The 23,603-nt window shown below is 45.6% G+C and overlaps 3 protein-coding genes across 3 annotated transcripts; all 3 read right to left on the bottom strand.

The window, feature by feature from the left end:
- Positions 1-387: 387 nt before the first annotated feature.
- Positions 388-3,307, bottom strand: LOC131104317 (high-affinity choline transporter 1-like). The gene is made up of 8 exons (XM_078793933.1): positions 2,980-3,307; positions 2,792-2,908; positions 2,195-2,350; positions 1,962-2,110; positions 1,754-1,897; positions 1,466-1,619; positions 1,187-1,404; positions 388-1,127 (listed from the first exon to the last, which is right to left on the bottom strand). The coding sequence occupies exons 1-8, from the start codon at positions 3,161-3,163 to the stop codon at positions 603-605; spliced, it is 1,647 nt and encodes a 548-aa protein (XP_078650059.1). The 5' UTR covers positions 3,164-3,307; the 3' UTR covers positions 388-602.
- Positions 3,308-12,775: 9,468 nt separating this feature from the next.
- Positions 12,776-19,873, bottom strand: LOC131110092 (high-affinity choline transporter 1-like). Its single transcript, XM_078794328.1, has 9 exons — positions 19,724-19,873; positions 15,076-15,276; positions 14,892-15,008; positions 14,619-14,774; positions 14,377-14,525; positions 14,165-14,308; positions 13,887-14,040; positions 13,608-13,825; positions 12,776-13,540 (listed from the first exon to the last, which is right to left on the bottom strand). The coding sequence occupies exons 2-9, from the start codon at positions 15,257-15,259 to the stop codon at positions 13,016-13,018; spliced, it is 1,647 nt and encodes a 548-aa protein (XP_078650454.1). The 5' UTR covers positions 15,260-15,276; positions 19,724-19,873; the 3' UTR covers positions 12,776-13,015.
- Positions 19,874-20,348: 475 nt separating this feature from the next.
- Positions 20,349-22,903, bottom strand: LOC131110062 (high affinity choline transporter 1-like). The gene is made up of 6 exons (XM_078793932.1): positions 22,714-22,903; positions 22,424-22,572; positions 22,200-22,343; positions 21,927-22,080; positions 21,648-21,865; positions 20,349-21,586 (listed from the first exon to the last, which is right to left on the bottom strand). Exons 1-6 carry the CDS (start codon positions 22,859-22,861, stop codon positions 21,023-21,025), a joined length of 1,377 nt encoding a protein of 458 aa, XP_078650058.1. The 5' UTR covers positions 22,862-22,903; the 3' UTR covers positions 20,349-21,022.
- Positions 22,904-23,603: the final 700 nt, after the last annotated feature.

Below are 23,603 nucleotides of genomic sequence, written 5' to 3'. Positions count from 1 at the left end.
CATACCTATGGACAATTTGGAGTGGCCAATTAACCTAGCATGTTTTTGGAATGTGGGAGGAAACCGGAATACCGGGAGAAAACCCACGCATGCACGGGGAGAACATGCAAACTCCACACAGAGATGGCCGAGGGTGGAATTGAACCCTGGTCTCCTAGCTGTGAGGTCTGCGCGCTAACCACTCGTCCGCCGTGCCATTTTGATAAATATAATTAATAATGGTGTGACGTTATGCCTTGATATGATGATGGATACATCTTTATTGGCGTCCATTGTGTGTTTATTTCTACCATATGATTTCACTTCACCGCTTCTAATGTGTGTCCCCTTGTTGCCATGTCCCCAAAAGGTGCGTACGCCAGTGAACACCGTTGAACACATTCTTTCACATTCACATTTATTTGCATAGGAAGTTGCATAGGCAACTTTCAAGCCCCGTTTTTGTGCCTAAGCAAGTTTTAGAAATGAGGCGCTAGCACTTCTAAATCTTGGAATTTGTTGATTTTGCAACTTCGGGCATAGGAAGATAACACTGGTCTTGGGGCAATGCAGGAGTTGAACATTTTCTATGCACACATGGAACCAGTACATTAGGTACACATTCATCTGCAATTATACTGGGCCACACCTCGCAGCTCCAGCTCAGACGAGTCTGTGCCCGTGTTGGCAGATTGGCGGCGCTGCATCTCAGCAGCTACGTGGAAGACGTCCCAGCGGACAGGAAGTAGTCCACTGTTGAAAAGATGAGACGCCAGAAAGGAGAAGAACAAGATAGCAACGAGGGAGCACAACGTTGCGAAAGTCTTGACCGGGAAATGCTGCACGTGAGTCCCGTCCTCCAGAGTGCTTCCCGGGAAGATGATGACAGGCGCAAGGCCGATCAGGGACTCACCGCTCAGCAACCGAATCAGGAATCCCAGCGCGCCGCCCAAGATGGCGCCATATCCGTTGGTGATGGGGAAGAAAACGACGCAGACGAGCTGGGGGAAGATGACATTGGAGGACAATTGGAAGCCCACGAACCAGAACAGGATCACGCTGGTTTTCAGTCTAGTGAGTGCCGCCCCGGTCACGCCCACAGCAACCACCGTGAGGCGGATCACACGTTCGATCTCTCGCTCAGAGGCCTGATAAAAGAGCACGAAAGTCACACCCCATCCTTAACTGTCTGGTTCTCACCTCTCACCTGCGGTCTCAGGATGTTCTTGTAGATGTTGGATGAGAACACGGACGCCGCCGAAAGCAGGGCGGAGTCTGCAGATGACATCACAGCAGCGGCCACGCATGCGATCCCCAGGATGGAGATGTAAGGGGGGGTGAGGTGTTGCAGCACCATGGGCAGGACCAACGGCGCCTCCCCCCGCTCCCACGGTGATGGAGAACCGTACGATGTCGCGTTCCAGTCTGGCGGGAAAAACACTCATGATGCTTTAATGCTCTTTACCCAGATGGTAGGAAGTCTTACCTGTTGACGCCCCCACCGCCCCCAGAAGGACGGGAGGTATGCCGAAAATGGGGATGATGAAGGCAGTGATAATGCACAGATGCTTGGCGGTCGCAGGAGACGTCGCCGACAGCGTCCTCTGGTGGAAGGCCTGATACCCCAGACAGCCCAGCGCCTGTCAGGCAGAGAAAAGGGCCCACCTTTGATTGTTAGTCCTCAGCTTTCTGGAACCCCTCCTGGTAGGGAGGGGCACCTCATGGCAGGCCTCCACACCAACCAGCGTGTGTGTGTGTGTGTGTGTCCACTTGCCGTCAAGAAAAAATTATCCAGAAGGATCCAGAAGTTGTTGGTATTCCAGCTGCCAATCCAGGGAGCATGCAGCGTGTTGTTCATTAGTGTGGAGCCGATGTTGACCACATGTTGACTCGTCATAGCAAAAGGAACGCACACCCACTGCACACACACACACTCTTAGAAGCTCACACACACACAGTTTAAAGCAGACAGGTGTACAGACCAGACTGATGAGGATGAGGAGCAGCTGGACAACGTCAGTGTAGGCCACAGAGTAGAGCCCCCCCAGCAGTGTGTATGTGATGGCCACCCCCGCTGAGATCCAAACGCAAACATTGAAAGAAAGGTCCAGAACCACACTCATGGTCACACCTGTGTCACACACACACACATTGTTGCCACACATCTGACCATGTGTAGTGCACGTGTGTGTGTGTGTGTGTGTGTGCGCATCACCCAGGCCGATGAGCGTGGTGGGAATCCAGACTACATCAAGGAAGAGCGACATCACACACAAAGCACCCGTCAGAACTTTGCCGTACTTGTGCTGGAAAGGATCCATCATGGTGACGTATTGTCTTTCACGGAGCTGGCCAGCAAACATGATGCCGCCTGTTCGAGAGCAACACAGTTTTGACTCAAGTCTTGATGCGAGATGTGTTTGCTTGCTGCAAGACAGTTCTACTCTTATGTTGTTAGCCGGGCTGCACGGTGGTTGAGTGTTTAGTGCGCAGACCTCACAGCTAGGAGACCAGGGTTCAATTCCACCCTCGGCCATCTCTGTGTGGAGTTTGCATGGTTGTTTGTCTATATGTGCCCTGTGATTGGCTGGCCACCAGTCCAGGGTGTACCCCGCCTCTCGCCCGAAGACAGCTGGGATAGGCTCCAGCACCCCCCTGCGACCCTTGTGAGGATAAGCGGTAGAAAATGAATGAATGTTGTCAGCCTCGCTCCTTCTGTGAAGACCAATCAACTGCTCAGTTGCTTCCAAGTTATTGATTGATTGATTGATTGATCAGTGTTTGTGTGGGATGTGTCAGGAAAAGTGGTCACCAATCATAACAGAAGCGCTGTATCCCAGTCCCACTGTGGTGGCCCAGATCACGCCCATGGAGGGGGTGTACACTAACTCTGCCAGGCCCACGATGAAGCCGCCTCCTACCACTGTGGCTGCAGGAGGGAAGAAGACACAGCAGATCACCAGGGGTTGCTACCATGCTACTGCCCGGAAAGAGCCTCACCCGTCAAGGAGCAGATTCCCACCAACAAGCTGATGTGCCGATTGGCCAGCAGTGACATCTCCAGGAAGGTGGTCGTATGTTTGCGCTTTTCGCTCCGGCCCTTGAAGTAAGCCCAGATTCCGATGCCGAAAACCAGCAGGTAGAAGAAGAACATGGCTATGACTCCTGGAATGTTGACGGCCATCTTGGACTAGAAGATGACTGAATGGACACAAAATAAATATTTATATAAAATACCATCGCAGTCTGGCCTCTCTGACTTTATCTCCAAGGCCTCTAACATGTAATGTCCCTGTGATGTACTCCTTCCTGATCCTATCCATCCTGGTCACTCCCAGTCAGCATGCTCATCTCTGCTACCTCCAGTTCTGCTTCCTGGGGTGTTATATGCCAGGGGTTGGCATGGCAATATGGGGACAAGCTCCCATTTCCCACTAAATGCTCCCACGGCCTGCTCAACTTTATAGCCTCTGACATCCAAGTCCGACTTCTGGCCTTCTTGAGTGTCTCAGTTATGAGTCTGAGTCCGGCGAGCCTGTTTCCACTGACGAGAAAGGGGCGAAGGCGGGTCATTGGCGCCTTAAAACTAGTCGCTTCGGGCAGATGGGGCTTGTTAGTCTGGGATGACAGCCCATCTAGGAGAAGGAATCTCTGATTTCAAAACCACCACTACCTTGCGGTGAACCCTTTTCGGGAAAGGCTATGGGAGTAAACCCAGACAGAAAATCAGGAGACGGAGTCCCGAAGGCGGAAGTCTGGTAACACAACGTCATTCCGGCAACTCCTGCGACGGCGTTGGTGCCCAATCTGTATCGACACTTGTCATTCCCTTGAATTTGCCAACTGCGTGGAGAGTGGGGGCTTGCTGCCTGGACAACAGCTCGTCCTCCAAACACCTTGCCCAGGCTACGTAGTTCCACTGGAGAGGACACTCCTGCGTCACTGAAAGGTGCCGACACAACACGGGACATGTGCAGATACCGGTTATAAGCCCAACTGATTAGTGGGAGGGACTATTGTAGTCCCAATGAACTGCTACCGCCCACTTGAAGCTGGGCAGCCCCCAGCCAGTTTGGTGCTGTTCCTCCATGGCTCATTTGCTCCACTGGGTTCATGGAGAGTGGAGTTCTTACTCGAAGAATGGGCCAAAAAACACTGCACCTGCTAAAAACAAAAGGAAAACTTTTGAAGATTCCATGTCTTTGCATAGCTACTTGGAACGTCAGGACCATGTGTCCCACCCGGCCTCTCCCCCCAACATCCAACAGGTTGACGATGCCAGGAAAATGGGTGTCATGTTCTCTCGGTTAGGTGTAGATATTGCATGCTTGCAGGAGACGAGGCTTGCAGGCAGTGGCACCCTTAGAGAAGAGAGCTACACCTTCTTCTGGCGAGGCAAACTCCCTGAGGAACCCCATCAACTTGGTGTGAAGAATACACTGATGACCTCCGTCCAGCCCCCTTCAGCAGGCACGGACCAGTTCTACGGTGCGTTGGATGACCACAAGGCTTGGCACTCGTGTCTACGGACGTAGGAAGATGAACGACAAAGGCCAGTACACTTCCATTCCTATCCTTGACCACCCTAACTTCCTGCACGTCATTCCCATCTCTGTCTTTCCGCCTTGCCAACCTGTAGAGATCCATCTCTCCTCTTGTTTGGCCTTTGCCACCTCGACTTTCACGTTACCGTTCATCTCCTGTCGACTCTCTTTAGTCCTCTCCTTGTCCCATTTCTTCTTAGCTAACCTTTTTTGCTGTACACAATCGATAGTTTCTTTTAGGAAAAGTCCATTTGGCCAAACAGATTTCTCTATTCCAGCTGCTACTGAGTGGAACCTCGTGGAACCCCCATGACCAATAGAACTTCAACATATTCAACACATTCAAGATCCAGTCAATGTAAATGTTTTATTAGTTGCATATACAGTAAACCTCAGATATATCGGACTTGGATATCAGAAATTCGCTCACAACGGACAGATAAAAAAGAACCAATTGTTCTGTAATGCATTTCCAATAAAAATTCATTGCATATATCAGATTTTTTATAACGGATTTCGCCTATTTCGGACAAAATCTCCAGTCCCGTTCCAATTTCCCTCGCATATATCGGATGGCCGCATCGTGGCCTTTGATCCATCTTTGATCCATGTTCACAGCCAAAGCTGAAGATTATAACATCTTTGTATGAATTACAGACATGTACATGAGCATGTAAATGTATGGGAACTTGCCGACTTGTCAATAGCCTGTGACGTCATTATCGTTTGCGTTTACGTTTATCGTTTGGTTTCTAAACCTCGCTAATAGCAACAAGAAGGCATTTCTACAGATTTGAGAATTTTTTTTTTATTTCGTTGTACATGCTCATGTACATGTCTGTAATTCATACAAAGATGTTATAATCTTCAGCTTTGGCTGTGAACATGGATCAAAGAAAGTTCCCCCATGGCATTGCGCGTCCGTGTAATGAATGTGGCGGACATTTTCCGGTATACGCATATAACGGATTTCGCTTATATCGGACAAAACCAGTGGGAACAATTGAATCCGATATATCCGAGGTTTACTGTATGTGTTTTTGTCTTGGTATGAAGTTGTTTGATTGTTAGTCTGTTGTGCATATCGACAGAAATGTTTATTATAATGCACTGTTCCTGTCAAAATAAATACATTTTAAAACCAAAAGGAAAATAATAGGCCTTTTTACAAAGATTTTAGAGACTGGATTCACCACACGAGCATTATCCCACAAAGTTTTGCCGCAAATTCTGCTAATCAAAAATGATGTTGTAGTGGCCAAGTAAAATAGAAAGAAAAAAAGTTTTTATTCAGTCTTACCTGTCAACACAACAGTAATCCTGGGAGATCCTGTTCGGACTGAAAACCAACAGTTGTAGTAACATTGAATGTGTACTTTACTGTATATGCTTGGAGTGAATGGAGGCAGGGCTTAATGTTGCATGTGTTTTGTGACTTCAAAAATGGAAATAAAATATAAATACAGTGCTATTTTAATCATTGGAGGTAATGTATTGCATATCATTAACAGGAACACTGTGAAAAATGACTAAATGATTGACATCCTGTCTAAATGATTTGAATGAGTTGGTGGGACTACCTTTTCTTCCGCCCGGGTAAGTGCGTAATACGAGCAGCCTGGAGGAAGTCTAGATTGGAAGACAGTGCTGGTTCTGCCACTGTATGATGCCCTGGGGGGGGATTGGCGCAACACTAATTCACACACCTAGTTTTTGTTTGGAGAGACAAATATTTGTTGTTAAACTTTATCTAAGATATATATAACCTGTACATTGCCACAAAAAGTACACAATATAAGAGAATAATAATAAGAAATCTGCAAAAAAACTATCACAAAAAATAAATACAAATAAATAAATAAATAATATATTTTTATGCTTCAAAAAAAATAAATGAACAAATGAATGTGAGTGCCAAGATGAAGGATTACCATATACTCAATCTAACCAGAGGGGTATTGCACAAAAGTAGGATAAAGACATCCAGGATATATGAGCAGACGCGGCTTGACTAAGCCTGGTGTGGATGTTTGGGATAAATGCGTGTTCACGGCTTTCTTAAAGAGACCACTAAGTCGATCACAGAATCATCGCTGGAACAATAGATCAGACACGTGTCTTCATTTAGAGCTGCTTCTTCAACAATATGAAGAACGAAAAGCCAGTATACACTCGAAAATATTGTGTCCACATAGATTTAATTTAGTGTTTATTGAGGTGATATAGGGGCTGCATGGCGGTCGAGTGGTTAGCGCGCAGACCTCACAGCTAGGAGACTAGGGTTCAATTCCACCCCCGGCTAGTTTGCATGTTCTCCCCGTGCATGCGTGGGTGTTTTCCGGGTACTCCAGTTTCCTCCCATATTCCAAAAACATGCTAGGTTAATTGGCCACTCCAAATTGTCCATAGGTATGAATGTGAGCGTGAACGGTGTCAATCAAACCTCTGACAGCATTTTGACAAGCAATCTTTATTAGTATTGCAACATAACATTAGGCTTGACAGTAATAAGACCAAATGACCAACAGTAAGACCAACAGTAAAGTCTTCATGTTTTTTGCGTATTTTTAAGAGACATTCATTCATTAATTTTCTACCGCTTTTCCTCACGAGGGTCGTGGGGGTGCTGGAGCCTATCCCAGCTGTCTTGGGGCGAGAGGCGGGGTACACCCTGGACTGGTGGCCAGCCAATCACAGGGCACATATAGACAAACAACCATTCACACTCACATTCATACCTATGGACAATTTGGAGACGCCAATTAACCTAGCATGGTTTTGGAATGTGGGAGAAAACCCACGCATGCACGGGGAGAACATGCAAACTCCACACAGAGATGGCCGAGGTTGGAATTTAACCCTGGTCTAGCTGTGAGGTCTGCGTGCTAACCACCTGACCGCCGTGCAGCCCTTCTGTCTGTTCCATTGTAGTCCAAATATTTAAGTGGGAATATATAATTTTTTTTCTTTTTTTCTCCTCTTTCATCATCATGTAGGATTTTTTAAAATATCTGTATTGTGTCGTACCTATATGACTGAGGTCAATTTTTTTGTATCTTTTTTAACCTTTCAGTGTTTTTGTTGTATTAATAAAAAAGCATTAAAAAACGTCTGGCTTCTTACTTTCATTGCTCAAATATTGTCTTTTTATAAGTGCTTTTGGTTTTTATATATAAACTATGCTAATAAATAATACAAAAACTAAAAGTCAACCAGCAAATGACATGATTACTGTTATAATATTTGGATGATGTGGAAAAAAAATTATTAGCCTGGTCTGGAGCAGGCGAGCTGCAGAGAATAAGTCACCATGGTCCAGGATAAACTTGGAGGCTAAGTTTAGTTTTGTGCAATACGCTTCAGGAGATCGTTTTCTATGCCGCTTATCCTCACTAGGGTCGCTGGTATGCCAGAGCCTATCCCAGTTGTCTTTGGTCAACCATTCACACTCACATTCATACCTATGGACAATTTTGGAGTGGCCAATTAACCTAAGATCCATTTTTGGAAAAAAATAAAATAAAGTAGACTAAGAAAACCCAAACTTTTTAACAAAAATCAATTATTATCTTCTTCTCTTGGTTACTCTCTGGTATTACTATTTCTAATATTATCTGTGTAAACATTTAAAAATAAACTTCAAATGAGTCAGTGCCTCACCGGATGTCACTGCTGTTGAGTCATTTGGCCGCAGGTTCTTATTACATCTCTGAAAAACCCTGCAGTCATGTCACAAACAAACCACAAAATGATTTATAAGACACCAGTCGGGTTTATTCAGGGTCAGCAATATCTTGACCTGAACACTATCAGAAGCACCGACCTACATTTACAACTTAGAATCCAGTATTTTTTTTCCATGAAATTGTATTAATTAAGTCTTAATTTTCTGGCATGGCTGTGTAAGGTACATAAAAGATAAGATATGGTTTAAAAAACTGTTAAAAATGCATAAATATGTTTTTAAAGCATTTAAGAGTAGTAATAGTTCATGTCATACATATAAAATTCAATTGTAAAAGAAAAAAAGACACCCTACTATTTTTTTTAATATGTTTGTTTCTAAAATAACCAAATCTCCATTGTTGGCGTTTGGGTGTAATACCGCGACGTCCACTAGGGGGCGCTGGCAGCGATGGTGGTATAGAATAGGTGACAAAACGACAGAAGAAGAATTAATCCTGAAGGTGAATTTACGTCAAGTCATCTTGGATTGTCTTCCTTATTCTGTACCACAGGTTAGTACAAAGTATTATATAATTTATACTAACGGCTGTAAAGAGTTTAGAAAGTTGCTACGGTAAACAAAATGCAAAATGTTTGTTAAACAATGTGTTGTAGAGCATTTGAACATTAGCGACATGGCTAATGCTAGCAAGCCTTGATAGCATGAAGCAGGCTAATTGAAATATGTGTGGAAACAAATGGGTAATTGTTGATGTAATCATCTTATTATATCTGAAGTGTTGTTATTTTTGAGAGAATAATATATCCTGAAGGTGTTTATATGCGTCAAGTCATCAAGGAGTCAATGCAGAACTCTCTCCTGGTTGTGGAGAGGCAACAGCTGTACTGTGTACATGTACATTTATGTGTTTGTTAGATGTTTTTTTTCTCATCAAATTTTGATTTTTCTGGCCCATATCACACTATTGATAATGGGGATGTTTCTTTAATCACTCACACTGCCATCTTTCAGGTGTACAGTAACATTAGCATTTTTCTCTCTTCTGATTGGTTAATATCTGAATGCGCTTGAATGTATCATCACTATAAAACCGCCATTTTGTTTAACATGCAGTAAATGTACATATGTCCTGTTTGACCCTCAGGTTACACTGTAGTTTGAGGAAAAACCCAGCGGTGTTGCAGTCGATGTGAAGGTGAGAACACAAGTAGGACCAAATATTGAGCAGAAATGGAGAAAGAAAAGCATATTTTAAACGGTAAATTGAGCTTCAAAGCCCTGGCAGATTGCTCTTATTGACGTCATTGAAGACGCCAGACTGAAGACTGAAAAGTGAGATAGTGTGTTTGGAAATGAAGTATAAGCTATAGCCTGACTGCACTACAGTTCCAGTTCTGTAAACTAACTGTTCTTGAGCATTCAAATTTTTCCGAGTTGTCAATATTCATTTTGGCAACACCCTGTTTTCATTCCGCTTAGTTGTTAGGTGTTTTGCAAAAGTTTATAATGTTAGTCACAATTATATTTCATGAGATGATTTGCTTAAAGAGTCAATGATGGCCAATTTACTTGACTAATGTCTACGTGTTGTACATTAGCCACGTTTACATGAGGAGTTTTTCTATTTCCGAATGGAATCTTTCCGAATGACCTTTCCGAAAGCAATGGTATACATGGAAAGGAATATTCCAATCGCGCGTCTACATGCGCCACTATAATCAACCAGAATAGTCAATGGGGCATGCGCAGTAAAGCGTAAACACCAACATCATGTGATACCGACTTCCTCCAGTTTTTCTTTCACTTGTTGGAATAACTCCGTATTGCCAGTTTTTTGTTCTTCCAGTCTTGAAATTTAGTTTGAATCAAAAACAAACATTCCTTAGCAGTCCAGTGCCGATTGCTTGCCTCCATTTTTTTTAAATCGAAGAACGTCTCGAGCTGCGTGTTACGTCATATCTCAGCATTCGCTGAAAGAACGCACCCGGGAACAGGAAAAGATAAACTTGCCAATATTTCATAATTAAGCTAAAATACAGCGGCATGAAAAGAAGAATTATTTTCTTTTTTAATAAAACTGGACTTGTGAATGGCGTATAGAAGGGTTTAGATTCTGTTCCACAGATGGAATAAACAACAGAAGAAGAAAAACACCACAAAGAAGAACGCAGTCTGACAACTTTCCGATTGAGCGGGTACAAGATACCTCAATCGGATTGGGGAAAGGAATATTCCACCCCTGTGAGTCCGATATATATATATATATATTCATTCGGATTGGCACTTTTCTTTCGGAATGAGGTGTATACAAAGGTTACATTCTTTCAGTTTGAGCAAATAACCCGAATGGAATTGGAATATTTGGGTCCATGTATACGTGGCTATTGTGTTGTTTTTTTTATACATTGAGGTCCATTTTGTGGTGAGCTGGTAAAAAAAACCAACTATTTAAAAAACAATTATTTGCATAATTATTTGCATAATTATGCAAATAACACTGCATTTGTAATATATATATATATATATATATATATAAAGTGCATTTGTAATATATATATATATATATATATATTGTGGTTAAGCCATATTCATCTTAATGTAAGCTTCTGAACCAGCATGTATTTTTTTTTTTTAATTTATTGTCCCATCACATCTGAAACATCACGCCCAAACTCAACCTGATGGCAGCTGACAGTGCAACACCCCCCCCCCCCCCCCCCCCCGCCCTAAATAAATGGCTTGTCGCCCCAAATCAACATTTTAGAAAGACACCTCCACTCACATCCAGCACACCACATCGCCCCTACCGCCCATCTCTCCTGCTGCGCCTGGTCTACGAAATTAGAGCCCAAATACAATATTTCTAAGGGTATTTTTCAATCTTACCTGTGAAAGGGAATCTGGTGTGCTCCTGTTCAGACTGCAAACTGGTTTCTAAAATTACATGCAGAACTTGAATGTTTGCTCAGAATGAATGAAGATGATGCCTAATTAATGTGCTGCATGAACTCAAATAGATCACCACCTCAAAATAGAAATATGTTGATATTTCTGTCATTTGGGGTATATCATGTGATAATGATAATGTATACCACAAACAGGAAACAGTGAGAACTAATAAATGATTGAGATCTTATCGAAATGATATGTGCTTGGTGGGAATTACTTTTTCCAATCATGGTTGTTTAGTGGACTATGGTCTGTTCTTATTCAAAAAGTGTAGAAATATAAGTACTACAGTATGTAGTATTCTGGTCAATGTATGGCTGGATTGTGAAGGTAATTATTCATTATATTGTTTTAGTTTATTATACTCATCCTGCACTTTGGCTTGATAGACCCACATGCCCGGATATAGACAACACTTAGTCGTGGAACACATCAGACTGATTAATTTATTTGAACTCGTTTTACTGGTTTAGTTACACACAGACATGGAACAAAGAGTGTCTGTGCAAAGCAGACATACACCCCCATGAGTTACGGGATGGGGGAGAGATCTGTTGCAGTTTTTGCAGGTCAGGAGGTCACCAGCGGCATCCAACTACAGGAGGAGTGGGAGTTCTTCTCCGATTGGACAACATCTGCCGCAGTCCAGGGCGGTGGCCACCAACGGACCTCACCATCCACCGGGGACGGGCAAAGACAAGGAAAGCGATGCAGCAGAGCATAGAGACCAGTGGTAGCAGACACCCAAATGCCCGGGAGAGCATCGGCCCCCTTGGCAGGCCAGACTCCGAGGCGCATGCCCCCCACCCCCACACGCTACCCAGGCCACCGTCCCCACGAGCGAGATCAGGCCCCATCCCAACACACAGCCCGGTCCCCGCAGCATCCACCACCGCAGACTTCAGGCCCCCAGCAGCAATTAAAAATAGGCCTGCACCAAAGGGCTGACCTATGTGTGCGTATGTATCATATGGAGTAATAAAAAGTGGAGGGAAGCTGAGCAGGCCCCCCGGCAGCAGCAGGCACCTGCCACCCACCAAATACGGCACCCCGTCTACCCACCACCACGAGAGACGGCCTGCACCGCCCCCCGGACAGCCCCCCACCAACCCCCACCAACCCCCACCAAACATGTTTCTTCAAATCACAAATTGTCACACAATCGGTCTGAACCAAAAACTACTAAAATATCATTGTCAACATGACCCCACCCCCCAATAACTTAAAGGTACCACATTCTAGCCAGAAGTGCATCCAATTCTACACAAGTTCCCAAGCCTTACTTACTTAACTGATTAAAGTTTCAACACCCTTAACATTAGCAAGCTAATGCTAACAGAGCCAACAGGGGAACCCCAACTGCAGAAGTAAATAGCAACTAATTATTGCAACTAGTTTCTCACAGAGAAATGCAGCTTTCTGATATTTCTTAATTGTTTCCGAATACAAACATTTAAAAAATATTTGTTTAAATGAATTATTCGTAAGAAAAGATTTGTGCCGTTCCAAATATCGTATTCGTGTTCGGCTCCACCCCTATAGCGCAGTACACTAGTTCACTTCTTGGAGCACAGCACACAAAAACATACATCTTTCCCAGAGTTGTTTTGAACGCAGCATAATAGTAGGATTGGACAGTAGTGGTTTGGGGGAGGAGCTATAACTGCATTCAGAGCCCTACCGCATCGTTACAATGAGTATCCTTTTTTTTCTGTTGGTCATAATGAAACGCCAGAGATCCGGCATGTGCCGGAATACTTTAAGCCCTGTCGTTATTGTCGATAAAGAAGATGTTGAATCAAAGCTTGTCCTTGTGGTCAATGGTGGCGCCCCCTGGTGGATGCTAGCTTCTCATTCAGCTTCTGCTGCTCATCATGTGCTCAGAAGCATCGTTGCTGCCGTTTGCACACCGTTGCCGCTGCTGTGTGGGGTCGGCCGTCTGGGCGGTCACATGGAAGACGTCCCAGCGGACAGGAAGTAGTCCTCTGTTGAAAAGCTGAGATGTCAAGAAAGAGAAGAACAAGATGGCGGCGAGGGAGCACAGCATGGCGAAAGTCTTGACCGGGAAATGCTGCACATGAGTCCCGTCCTCCAGAGTGCTTCCCGGGAAGATGATGACAGGCACCCGGCCCATCAGCGGATCACCGCACAACAGTCGAATCAGGAAGCCCAGCACACCGCCTATGATGGCACCGTAACCGTTGGTGATGGGGAAGAAGACAACACAGACGAGCTGAGGGAAGATGACGTTGTAGGCCACTTCGGCGCCCACGAACCAGAACAGGATCACGCTGGTTTTCAGCTTGGTGAGTGCCGTCCCGGTCACGCCCACCACGACTATGGTGAGGCGAATGACGAGCTGAAGCTCTCGTTCGGACGCCTGAAAGCAGAAGAGCAGGAAAGTCACACCCCACCCTCACCTGTCTGATCCCCCCGCCCCGCCTTACCTGCGGTCTCAGGATGTTCTTGTAGATGTTGGATGAGAACACGGACGCCGCGGAAAGCAGGGCAGAGTCTGCAGATGACATCACAGCAGCAGCCACGCATGCGATCCCCAGGATGGAGATGTAAGGGGGGGTGAGGTGTTGCAGCACCATGGGCAGGACCAGCGCCGCCTCCCCCCGCTCCCACGGTGATGGAGAACCGTACGATGTCGCGTTCCAGTCTGGCGGGAAAAACACTCAAGACGCTTTAATGCGCTTTGTCCAGGTGATAGGAAGTCTTACCTGTGGACGCCGCCACCGCCCCCAGCAGGATGGGAGGTATGCCGAAGATGAGGATGACAAAGGCGGCGATAATGCACAGATGCTTGGCCGTTGCAGGAGACGCCGCTGACAGCGTCCTCTGATGGAAGGACTGATACCCCAGACTGCCCAGCGCCTGTCAGACAGACAACAAGCCCCGCCCCCCATCTTCATGTCATTTCACAGCACCCGTTCATGGTAGGGAGGGGCACATCACCAAAACCAGCCCTGTGTGTGTGTGTGTGTATGTGTCCACTTGCCAAAAAGAAAAAATTATCCAGAAGGATCCAGAAGTTGTTGGTATTCCAGCTGCCAATCCAGGGAGCGTGCAGCGTGTTGTTCATTAGTGTGGAGCCGATGTTGACCACATGTTGACTCGTCATAGCAAAGGGAGTGCAAACCCACTGCACACACACACACTCTTAGACGCTCACATACACACACACAGTTTGTAGCAGACAAGTGTACAGACCAGGCTGATGAAGATGAGGAGCAGCTGGACAACGTCAGTGTAGGCCACAGAGTAGAGCCCCCCCAGCAGTGTGTATGTGATGGCCACCCCCGCTGAGATCCAAACGCAAACATTGAAAGAAAGGTCCAGAACCACACTCATGGTCACACCTGTGTCACAAACATACAAATTATTGCTATATTACAACCAAATCTGACCATTCTTTATGCATGTGTGTGTGTGTGTGTGTGTGTGCACATCACCCAGGCCAATGAGGGTGGAGGGAACCCAGAAGACATCGAGGAAAAGTGCCGTCACACACAAAGCGCCCGTCAGAACTTTGCCATACTTGTCCAGGAAAGGATCCATCATGGTGACGTAGTGTCTTGCACGAAGCAACCCACCGAAGATGACACCGCCTGTTTGAGAGCAATACAGTTTGCTTCCCCACCCCTTCCATGAGGACCAATCAGCTGCTAGGATGTGTTCTTCCAAGTTAACAGTTGATTGACAGTGTTTATGTTAAATGTGGTCACCAATCAAAAAAGAAGCGCTGTATCCCAGCGTCACCACGGCAGCCCAGGCCACGCCCATAGAGGGGGTGTACACCATCTCTGCCAGGCCAACGATGAAGCCGCCTCCCACCCACGTGGCTGCAGGAGGGAAGAAGACACCAGGTCACCAGGAGATGCTACCAGGTTCTGCTGGAAAGAGCCTCACCCGTCATGGTGAAGATTCCCACCAACAAGCTGATGCTTCGGTTGGCCAGCAACGACATCTCCAGGGAGGAGGTTGCCCGTTTGGTCTTTTCCCTCCGGGCCTTCAAGAAACCCCAGATTCCGATACCAAACACCATCAGGTAGAAAAAGAACATGGCAATGGTTCCTGGAATGTTTACGGCCATCTTGTACGAGAAGGTGACTGAATGGAAACAAAATAACATGAAATAAACACCCAGTACAAAAACGTCACAGCATACATTCAAGGCAGGAAGTGCCTGGTTTCAAGCAGAAACTTCAACAACAGGAACGAGAACGTGAAAAGAGCTGTGAAAGTGGAGTGCAAGGTCTGAGCAGGAAACCAGTCCGGTGTCTCGAGGACTCACCGGACATGTCATGAGGGAAGGTGGAAGATTGGGGAGCACAAAGACAGGGTTGATGATAGAGGGGCCCATCAAAGACGTCTACCGATTCAGAACCATGATAACAGGTCTGTTGCTGATTGGATTGGGCACTTTCCTGGTGTTTCACGGAATTCGTATGATGAAGGCCCACAGCTGCCCATCGTGAATGATTTGGTGGGCAAAGCCATTCACACTCTGACTGTGACTGCCAATCACAACAAGGATGCCATCTTGGTGAAGATTTCGGCTTTGCATAAGCAGTTGGATCAATGAGAAGACCAGAATGGACAATAGGCTGTTCTGAACTAACCCAAACAATATTCTTAATCTGGATTTCGGCGTCCCCACCACGGCTAACCAAGGTCGAGTTGTGAAAACAACTTCTCCCAAGACATTGCTGCAGCGGGACGCTCTGACCCCTCCATTATTTCTTCACGGACACCTGTTGTTTCTCTTCTCTGGGCCCACCACCGACTTCTCCATGGCAACTGCTATGTATCGCAATGACACCCTGCGAATTGAGCTCCAGGTTGCGCAGGGGAAGTGTCCCAGGCACTCACCCCACCTCCTCATCCAACACCTCGCTATATCCCCCCGGTGCGGGCATGACGGGTGGCTACAGGTAGCCTGGCTGGTCGTATTGGCTATTTTCCTTCGTGGCGCTGGTCTTGTGTCTATGTGTGTGAACAATGTTTTTACTTGTATGTCAAGGTTTTTTTTAACAGTCCCACACTGTGCTCCTTCATTTAAGAGTCTAGTCTTAAGAGTTCATTTAAGCGCCTTCTTGCCCCCCTTCATTGCCCAATCATCCCGTCCTGTCACCCCTTGTTTCACGGCATAGTATGTTGTATATGTATGGACGGATGCACTATTTCGTTTGTTGATAATGATGCAGTTGTGCTCATGTGACTGCTCCAAATCCATTTGGTTTCAGACACATCTCTTCACTGTGAAGCCATCCAGCCTTGTGAGATCTAGAATCCACTTTCTTATTCTTTTCACCAGATCGATCAACATTTCTTCATCCCAGGAGATCTTTCTGTCACAAAGTTCCTGTTGAATGATCTTTCCTGGAAGAATGACAGGTGATATAAATCCCAAAGTCATATATTGCACTCACGAATGAGAGGACCGTGTCCTTTACTTTGAACACGTCTGTCTCTGTGCAACAATTAACTCCAAGGACTCTCTCATCAGGAAATGAATCATGGGTTAAATCCAAATCCTTAACATGTTTGGCTCTTTGTGTCTCAGGTATGATGGAGGCAGTGACCGTTCTGCTGTTGCTCATCCACTTGGTAAGATGAAATCCTCCACACTTGCACACTGCTGTCCTTCGCCATGTCACATGCCTGTGCTTCAGTTGACACTGACAAGACAATCATCTACATAAAGGTTATTAAGAGCCTATGAAGAAAATGTTATTTTCTGAGTGCAAAGTTGGTAAAGATGTGGAGGATGTTGCCCCAAACAAATGCACAACCATCTTGTAGTCTTGCAAAGGTTCACTCAAATTTCCATCTGGCCACAAGACGAATCGAAGGAGGTCACTATCCTTTGGTGGAACCTTGACTTGATGATACATTGCTTCTATATCTGACATCAAAGCAATGTGATCATGCCTGAATCTTGTTAATACTCCAACAAGTGAGTTTGTCAAATGTTGGGCCTTGCGGCAGCTCGGCAGCTCTCTAGCAGTTTTCATAAACTGGACATCTTCTTGTTTCTCATCACAAACCATTTCTGGACAGTCATGTTTTCGGCATCTGCAATAGAAATGCGGTTCACAGAAAAATATCTAGCTTGTTTTCAGATGGAAAGATGATATTCTTTCTCAAAGGGCCATTTATGACTCAACCAAGAGTAGTTGGCACTGCATATGGACCATTGTCTTCACCGGGAATAACATCCCAAGGCTCCATAGCTTTATAAACATCACATCCTATCAAAAGTCCAAAGTCTGCATCAATCTGTGGCAAGTCAACATTGTGAAGATGTGGTCAACATTCTTGGTCCCATGAAACAGGAACGTCTTTATGCGTGTAGATCTCTGGCAAGTCCATGGAAACGGGTTCCTTTAAACCACATACCTCCATCCCAGAAGGTCTGTAGCTCGACTACAACTTTACCTGGCCCATGGTGCGAAGCAGGATCGGAGTTTTCTTGCCTTCAACGTCAAACTCTCTCAACGTTTCAGAACAAAACGTGACTTGGTTTCCGTTGTTCATGAACGCATGTTGCTTTTCTTTGACATGACACATCAGTTGTGGTCCCGGTAGCTCCACAGATCCCACCTGCGACATTTGATGATTCTTCATGGGTGACTGTTTCAGTAGTGTTTCTTTGACTACTGACAACTGTGTCTTTGTCTGTGTCTGAAGCATGCTTAGATGTTTCTTACAGCAGTAGTCACATGAAGCCCTTTTTCTGCGGTCCTTGCTCAGATGTCTTGGCGACAAACATCCGAAACACAAGCCTTTCACCCTTAAAAAGTCACTCTTGTCTTTGTAAGGCTGTTTTCTAATCTGGCTACATTGGTCCAGAATGGGCTGCTTGCAGGGTTTCTGAAAAGACCTGTTGGTACGGCATAAGAGGTCTTTAGCATGCTCAGTTAACCTGAAGTCACACTTGTAGCGAATGTACTTCCCTTTGGTCTTGATACTCTTGTCGTTCTTGAGTTTGCACAAGTCTTTCCCTTGTCCTCAAAATTTTTTATTTCACCAAAAACTGGATCTCTTTCTACTTTAGCTTCTCTGTTTATGAATCCGACCAAGTCGGCAAATGTCAAAGGCATAACCTTTCCACTTCTCTCTTATTTTGTATGGCAGCTTAGATATTACTGTCCTAAGGTGAGCTGGGTTTTCGATTTCTTTAGGCTCATTAATGTCTTGCATTGTATTGTTGCATCCAGTGAATAACTGTGAAGAGCGTTAGCATCATCTGGCTTCTTTTGTGGCCAGTTAAAAGTTCTTTTCATGTAGCAAGTTGCAAGTTAGTACTCCTTCCCATAGTGATAAAACAACAGTTGTTCAACAACACTGTAGCCTTGGTAAGGAATCATGTGCTGGGAAACCTCTTATCAAGTCTCGAGTGAACTGCTCGAGATAGTACAGTCTGTCACCGTCACGGTCAGTTTTGTCATGACTTGTGTGATCAATTGTGTGCCCTCATGAATGACCGAAACTCCAGTGGGTAACCACTGAAATATTGGGACATCTCTTTGCGGCAAGTATGCCAGTTTCTGCTGTTTCACCAACATTTCTGTGATGCCATTCTGCTTCAACATCACTTCACACAAATCAGGATTTTTATTGAAAAGTTCTGTTTCGCTTGGTTGGAGCCTACCTCTGCACTTTCAACTTTTACTCTTGGATTTGGGTTTCCTTGTTGTGGATCGGTCACGTTCAACTCAGGATGTGCCGCTGTATTACTTACTCTTATGACTTGAATATTCAAAGTCCTCCGATGCCTTTTATTTTTGCTGCAGAAGCAGCAATTGCCGCATCCATCTCCAGTTGGTCCTTCCTTACCTTTAATTCACACTCTTCTTTCTTCAACTGTTGTCAATGTTTCAAGGATGCTGCACGTGCAAGCAACACAGCATGCTCCGCTTGCTCCAGTCGTCACATCGATGATATAAAGGAGGCTGTGGATGAAGCTCGAGATGATCTTGAGAACTGCTTGTCACATTACTTCTTGCATCACATGCTTGTACGTCAACAGCAGACAACACTATCTTCTGGATCAACATCATTTTGGAAATGTTTTCTTGCTGTTTTTATCCATTCTTCTGTGTTATTTATGAACTTGATGAACTGTTCATGTTCATTCTTTGGCATTCTTCAGGCAACAGCAATAACACATCCTCATTCATATGGAAAAACTCCTTCAATAGCTTTGTACACTCTATTAATTGTTCATCAATAATGTCTGGACTTTTGTTTTCCACCACAAGTCGATTAATTGTGTTCGTTGATACTGTTAAACACGATCTTCTTGCCTTCACATGCCTTGATAAGTGATCTTTCAAACCTTTTTCTGTTTACTGCCCTCTTTTGGTCAGTTCTGGTACTGCAGCCTCCGGCTCTCTGTGATGCGTCTGCCATTGTGCTCGTTAAACAGCATCCGCTTTAACAGGTGTTCATAAGTAGAGATCTATGACACAAATCCTGCTGACTTTCACAATTAGTGTCATCTGAGCGAGATCAAAACTTCCTTGTTGTCTCCTTTCATCAAAAGCTGTACCTTTCTTTCTTGTGTCCTCCACACTTGATAATGGCGGCCGTCGTCGAACTTTCCGAGCTGGTTTTTTACTTAATGTAGCGGCTATTATTTTACTTGTGATTACTTGCCTGTCCCGAAACCTTACTGCGGTTCTAACCACTTCAACGTTTTGGCATGAGGAGAGGCGTTACTCTATTAGTTTACTTGGTTGAAGTCACACGGTAAACCTCACGGTGCTTCCTTGTTATTCTGTTTATTTAGCGCTTGGCAAACAAGTAGTGTGTCGGTCATGAACGAACGGGTCAAAAGAACTTCTTTTTTGAGAACCTGAATGAACGAGATCACCGCACCTAAAATACCTGTTCAGTCCGTTTTTATTGGCTGGCGTGTCAGTTCACTGTTCCTTTTGCAGGGCGTGACTAAATATATGTCATATTTAGGGTGAATTCTTAAGTTTCTCAATGCACATTTATCAAAATTTTATATACATTTTTATTTTCTTTATATTTTAGCTCTTATTTGTTTGCACTGCCGTTGAGTATTTTATTTTTTTATTGCACAAAGCACATATTTTTTTGCATCAACATTTTTATTTGTATTTTTTAAGAAAAATAAACAGTGTTGTGAACACAAAGACAAGCCTCCTTGGCACTTAATTGTACGTGGATGCCGTAGTTGTTCAATTTAATAAAGTTATTGTCAATCAACCACCATCATTCTCTCGATGTTTGGCAAAAGCGAAAATTATTTCAACACAAAAACATAACAATCCGTGAAATGTGTAACCAGGAATAGTTTGCAACTGTGGAATGGGCAGATTTTGCATTTCCCAGTATGCTTTGCTGTAGTTAAAATGATTACTTTTGACTGCCTTTTTAAGGCGTTACTTGTACAGACAGGATGTAATAGTCAAAGTGCTGCTGTTTTTAGTCATATACGGTGACACTTTTTGTCTGAATCTGGCACCCTTATTTAGCATGGTCATGAATTTTGTGTTATATGCAATATTGTTTCCACTTATTGAATCCAAATTCCAGAGGAAAAGTTTACGGAATCGTGTACTTACTCCGATCAGTCTTAGCACTATTTTCTAACAGTTTGGCCGGCTGGATACAGAATGCCGCCCTGGGTAATTGCCCATGTTTTTCTTCCCACCTGATGAGGGACCATTGTAACATTCTACCTTCCTTCTCGTTGACGCAATTCCATTTTATTGATGAGATCATGTTATCTTCTACTAGTCAAGTGAATCAATTTGATGAGGGTTCAGTGTGAGTAATACCAAAGTCACTAGTTATCCTCAATAAAGTTGATGTTGAATCATAGTTTGTCCTTGAGGTCTATGGTGGCGCCCCCTGGTGGATGCAAGCTACTCATCATGTGCTCAGAAGCATCTGCACTGCCGTTTGCACACCCGTGCCGCTGCTGTGTGGGGGCGGCCGTCTGGGCGGTCACGTGGAAGACGTCCCAGCGTACAGGAAGTAGTCCTCTGTTGAAAAGCTGAGATGTCAAGAAAGAGAAGAACAAGATGGCGGCGAGGGAGCACAGCATGGCGAAAGTCTTGACCGGGAAATGCTGCACATGAGTCCCGTCCTCCAGAGTGCTTCCCGGGAAGATGATGACAGGCGCCAGGCCTATCAGCGGATCACCGCACAACAGTCGAATCAGGAAGCCCAGCACACCGCCTATGATGGCACCATAACCGTTGGTGATGTGGAAGAAGACAACACAGACGAGCTGAGGGAAGATGACGTTGTAGGCCACTTCGGCGCCCACGAACCAGAACAGGATCACGCTGGTTTTCAGCTTGGTGAGTGCTGCCCCGGTCACGCCCACCACAACTACGGTGAGGCGAATGACAAACTCGATCTCTCGTTCGGATGCCTAAAAGCAGAAGAGCGGGAAAGTCACACCCCACCCTCACCTGTCTGATGCCCCGCCTTACCTGCGGTCTCAGGATGTTCTTGTAGATATTGGATGAGAACACGGACGCCGCAGAAAGCAGGGCGGAGTCTGCAGATGACATCACAGCAGCGGCCACGCATGCGATCCCCAGGATGGAGATGTAAGGGGGGGTGAGGTGTTGCAGCACCATGGGCAGGACCAGCGCCGCCTCCCCCCGCTCCCACGGTGATGGAGAACCGTACGATGTTGCGTTCCAGTCTGGCGGGAAAAACACTCACGACGCTTTTATGCGCTTTGTCCAGGTGATAGGAAGTCTTACCTGTGGATGCCGCCACCGCCCCCAGCAGGATGGGAGGTATGCCGAAGATGAGGATGACAAAGGCGGCGATGAAGCACAGACGCTTGGCCGTTGCAGGAGATGCCGCTGACAGCGTCCTCTGGTGGAAGGACTGATACCCCAGACTGCCCAGCGCCTGTCAGGCAGACGACAAGCCCCGCCCCCCATCTTTATGTCATTTCACAGCACCCCTTCATGGTAGGGAGGGGCCTTCACCAACACCAGCCCTGTGTGTGTGTGTATGTGTCCACTTGCCAAAAAGAAAAAATTATCCAGAAGGATCCAGAAGTTGTTGGTATTCCAGCTGCCAATCCAGGGAGCATGCAGCGTGTTGTTCATTAGTGTGGAGCCGATGTTGACCACGTGTTGACTCGTCATAGCGAAGGGAACACAAGCCCACTGCACACACACACACACACACACACACTCTTAGAAGCTCACATACACACACACAGTTTGTAGCAGACAGGTGAACGGACCAGGCTGATGAAGATGAGGAGCAGCTGGATGATGTCAGTGTAGGCCACAGAGTAGAGCCCCCCCAGCAGTGTGTATGTGATGGCCACCCCCGCTGAGATCCAAACACAAATATTGAAAGAAAGGTCCAGAACCACACTCATGGTCACACCTGTGTCACAAACATACAAATTATTGCTATATTACAACCACATCTGACCATTCTTTATGCATGTGTGTGTGTGTGTGTGTGTGTGTGTGTGTGTGTGTGTGTGTGTGTGTGTGTGTGTGTGTGTGTGTGTGTGCGCATCACCCAGGCCAATGAGGGTGGAGGGAACCCAGAAGACATCGAGGAAAAGTGACGTCACACACAAAGCGCCCGTCAGAACTTTGCCATACTTGTCCAGGAAAGGATCCATCATGGTGACGTAGTTTCTTGCACGAAGCGGCATACCAAACATGACACCACCTGTTTGAGAGCAATACAGTTTGATTTGTGTCAACTTTCCCCACCCCCTTCCATGAGGACCAATCAGCTTGTGTGTTGTTAAGTTAACAATTGATTGACAGTGTTTATGTTAAATGTGGTCACCAATCATAAAAGAAGCGCTGTATCCCAGCGTCACCATGGCGGCCCAGGCCACGCCCATGGAGGGGGTGTACACCATCTCTGCCAGGCCAACGATGAAGCCACCTCCCACCCACGTGGCTGCAGGAGGGAAGAAGACACCAGGTCACCAGGAGATGCTACCAGGTTCTGCTGGAAAGAGCCTCACCCGTCATGGTGAAGATGCCCACCAACAGGCTGATGCTTCGGTTGGCCAGCAACGACATCTCCAGTGAGGTGGTTGCCCGTTTGGTCTTTTCCCTCCGGGCCTTGAAGAAAGCCCAGATTCCGATACCAAACACCATCAGGTAGAAAAAGAACATGGCAATGGTTCCTGGAATGTTAACGGCCATCTTGGACGAGAACGTGACTGAATGGAAACAAATAACATGAAATAAACACCCAGTACAAAACAGACACAGACATAAAACATCAGTTCCAAAATATATGAACAAAAAGCCTACAATTGGCTGGCGGCCGGTCCGGGGTGTACCCCGCTTCTCGCCAGAAGACAGCTGGGGTAGGCACCAGCACCCCCCGAGACCCCCGTGAGGATAGGCGGTAGAAAATGAATGAAGTAATGAATAAAGTAAACA

This window comes from Doryrhamphus excisus, linkage group LG10 (assembly GCF_037039965.1).
Source record: "Doryrhamphus excisus strain RoL-2023G ecotype Guam linkage group LG10, RoL_Dexc_Guam_v1.1, whole genome shotgun sequence".
NCBI classification, from domain to species: domain Eukaryota; kingdom Metazoa; phylum Chordata; class Actinopteri; order Syngnathiformes; family Syngnathidae; genus Doryrhamphus; species Doryrhamphus excisus.
This window is presented reverse-complemented; position numbering and strand designations above follow the sequence as displayed.

Coding starts and splice junctions, on each gene's coding strand:
- LOC131110092 (XM_078794328.1), bottom strand. CDS start 15,259: ATGGCCGTAAACATTCCAGGAACCATTGCCATGTTCTTTTTCTACCTG. Junction 14,775..14,891: donor CAGCGCTTCTTTTTTGATTG/GTGACCACATTT, acceptor GCTCTCAAACAG/GCGGTGTCATCTTCGGTGGG. Junction 14,526..14,618: donor CTCCACCCTCATTGGCCTGG/GTGATGTGCACA, acceptor TTTGTGACACAG/GTGTGACCATGAGTGTGGTT.
- LOC131110062 (XM_078793932.1), bottom strand. CDS start 22,861: ATGTTTGGTATGCCGCTTCGTGCAAGAAACTACGTCACCATGATGGAT. Junction 22,573..22,713: donor CTCCACCCTCATTGGCCTGG/GTGATGCGCACA, acceptor TTTGTGACACAG/GTGTGACCATGAGTGTGGTT. Junction 22,344..22,423: donor TCCTCATCTTCATCAGCCTG/GTCCGTTCACCT, acceptor GTGTGTGTGCAG/TGGGCTTGTGTTCCCTTCGC.
- LOC131104317 (XM_078793933.1), bottom strand. CDS start 3,163: ATGGCCGTCAACATTCCAGGAGTCATAGCCATGTTCTTCTTCTACCTG. Junction 2,111..2,194: donor CACCACGCTCATCGGCCTGG/GTGATGCGCACA, acceptor TGTGTGACACAG/GTGTGACCATGAGTGTGGTT. Junction 1,898..1,961: donor TCCTCATCCTCATCAGTCTG/GTCTGTACACCT, acceptor GTGTGTGTGCAG/TGGGTGTGCGTTCCTTTTGC.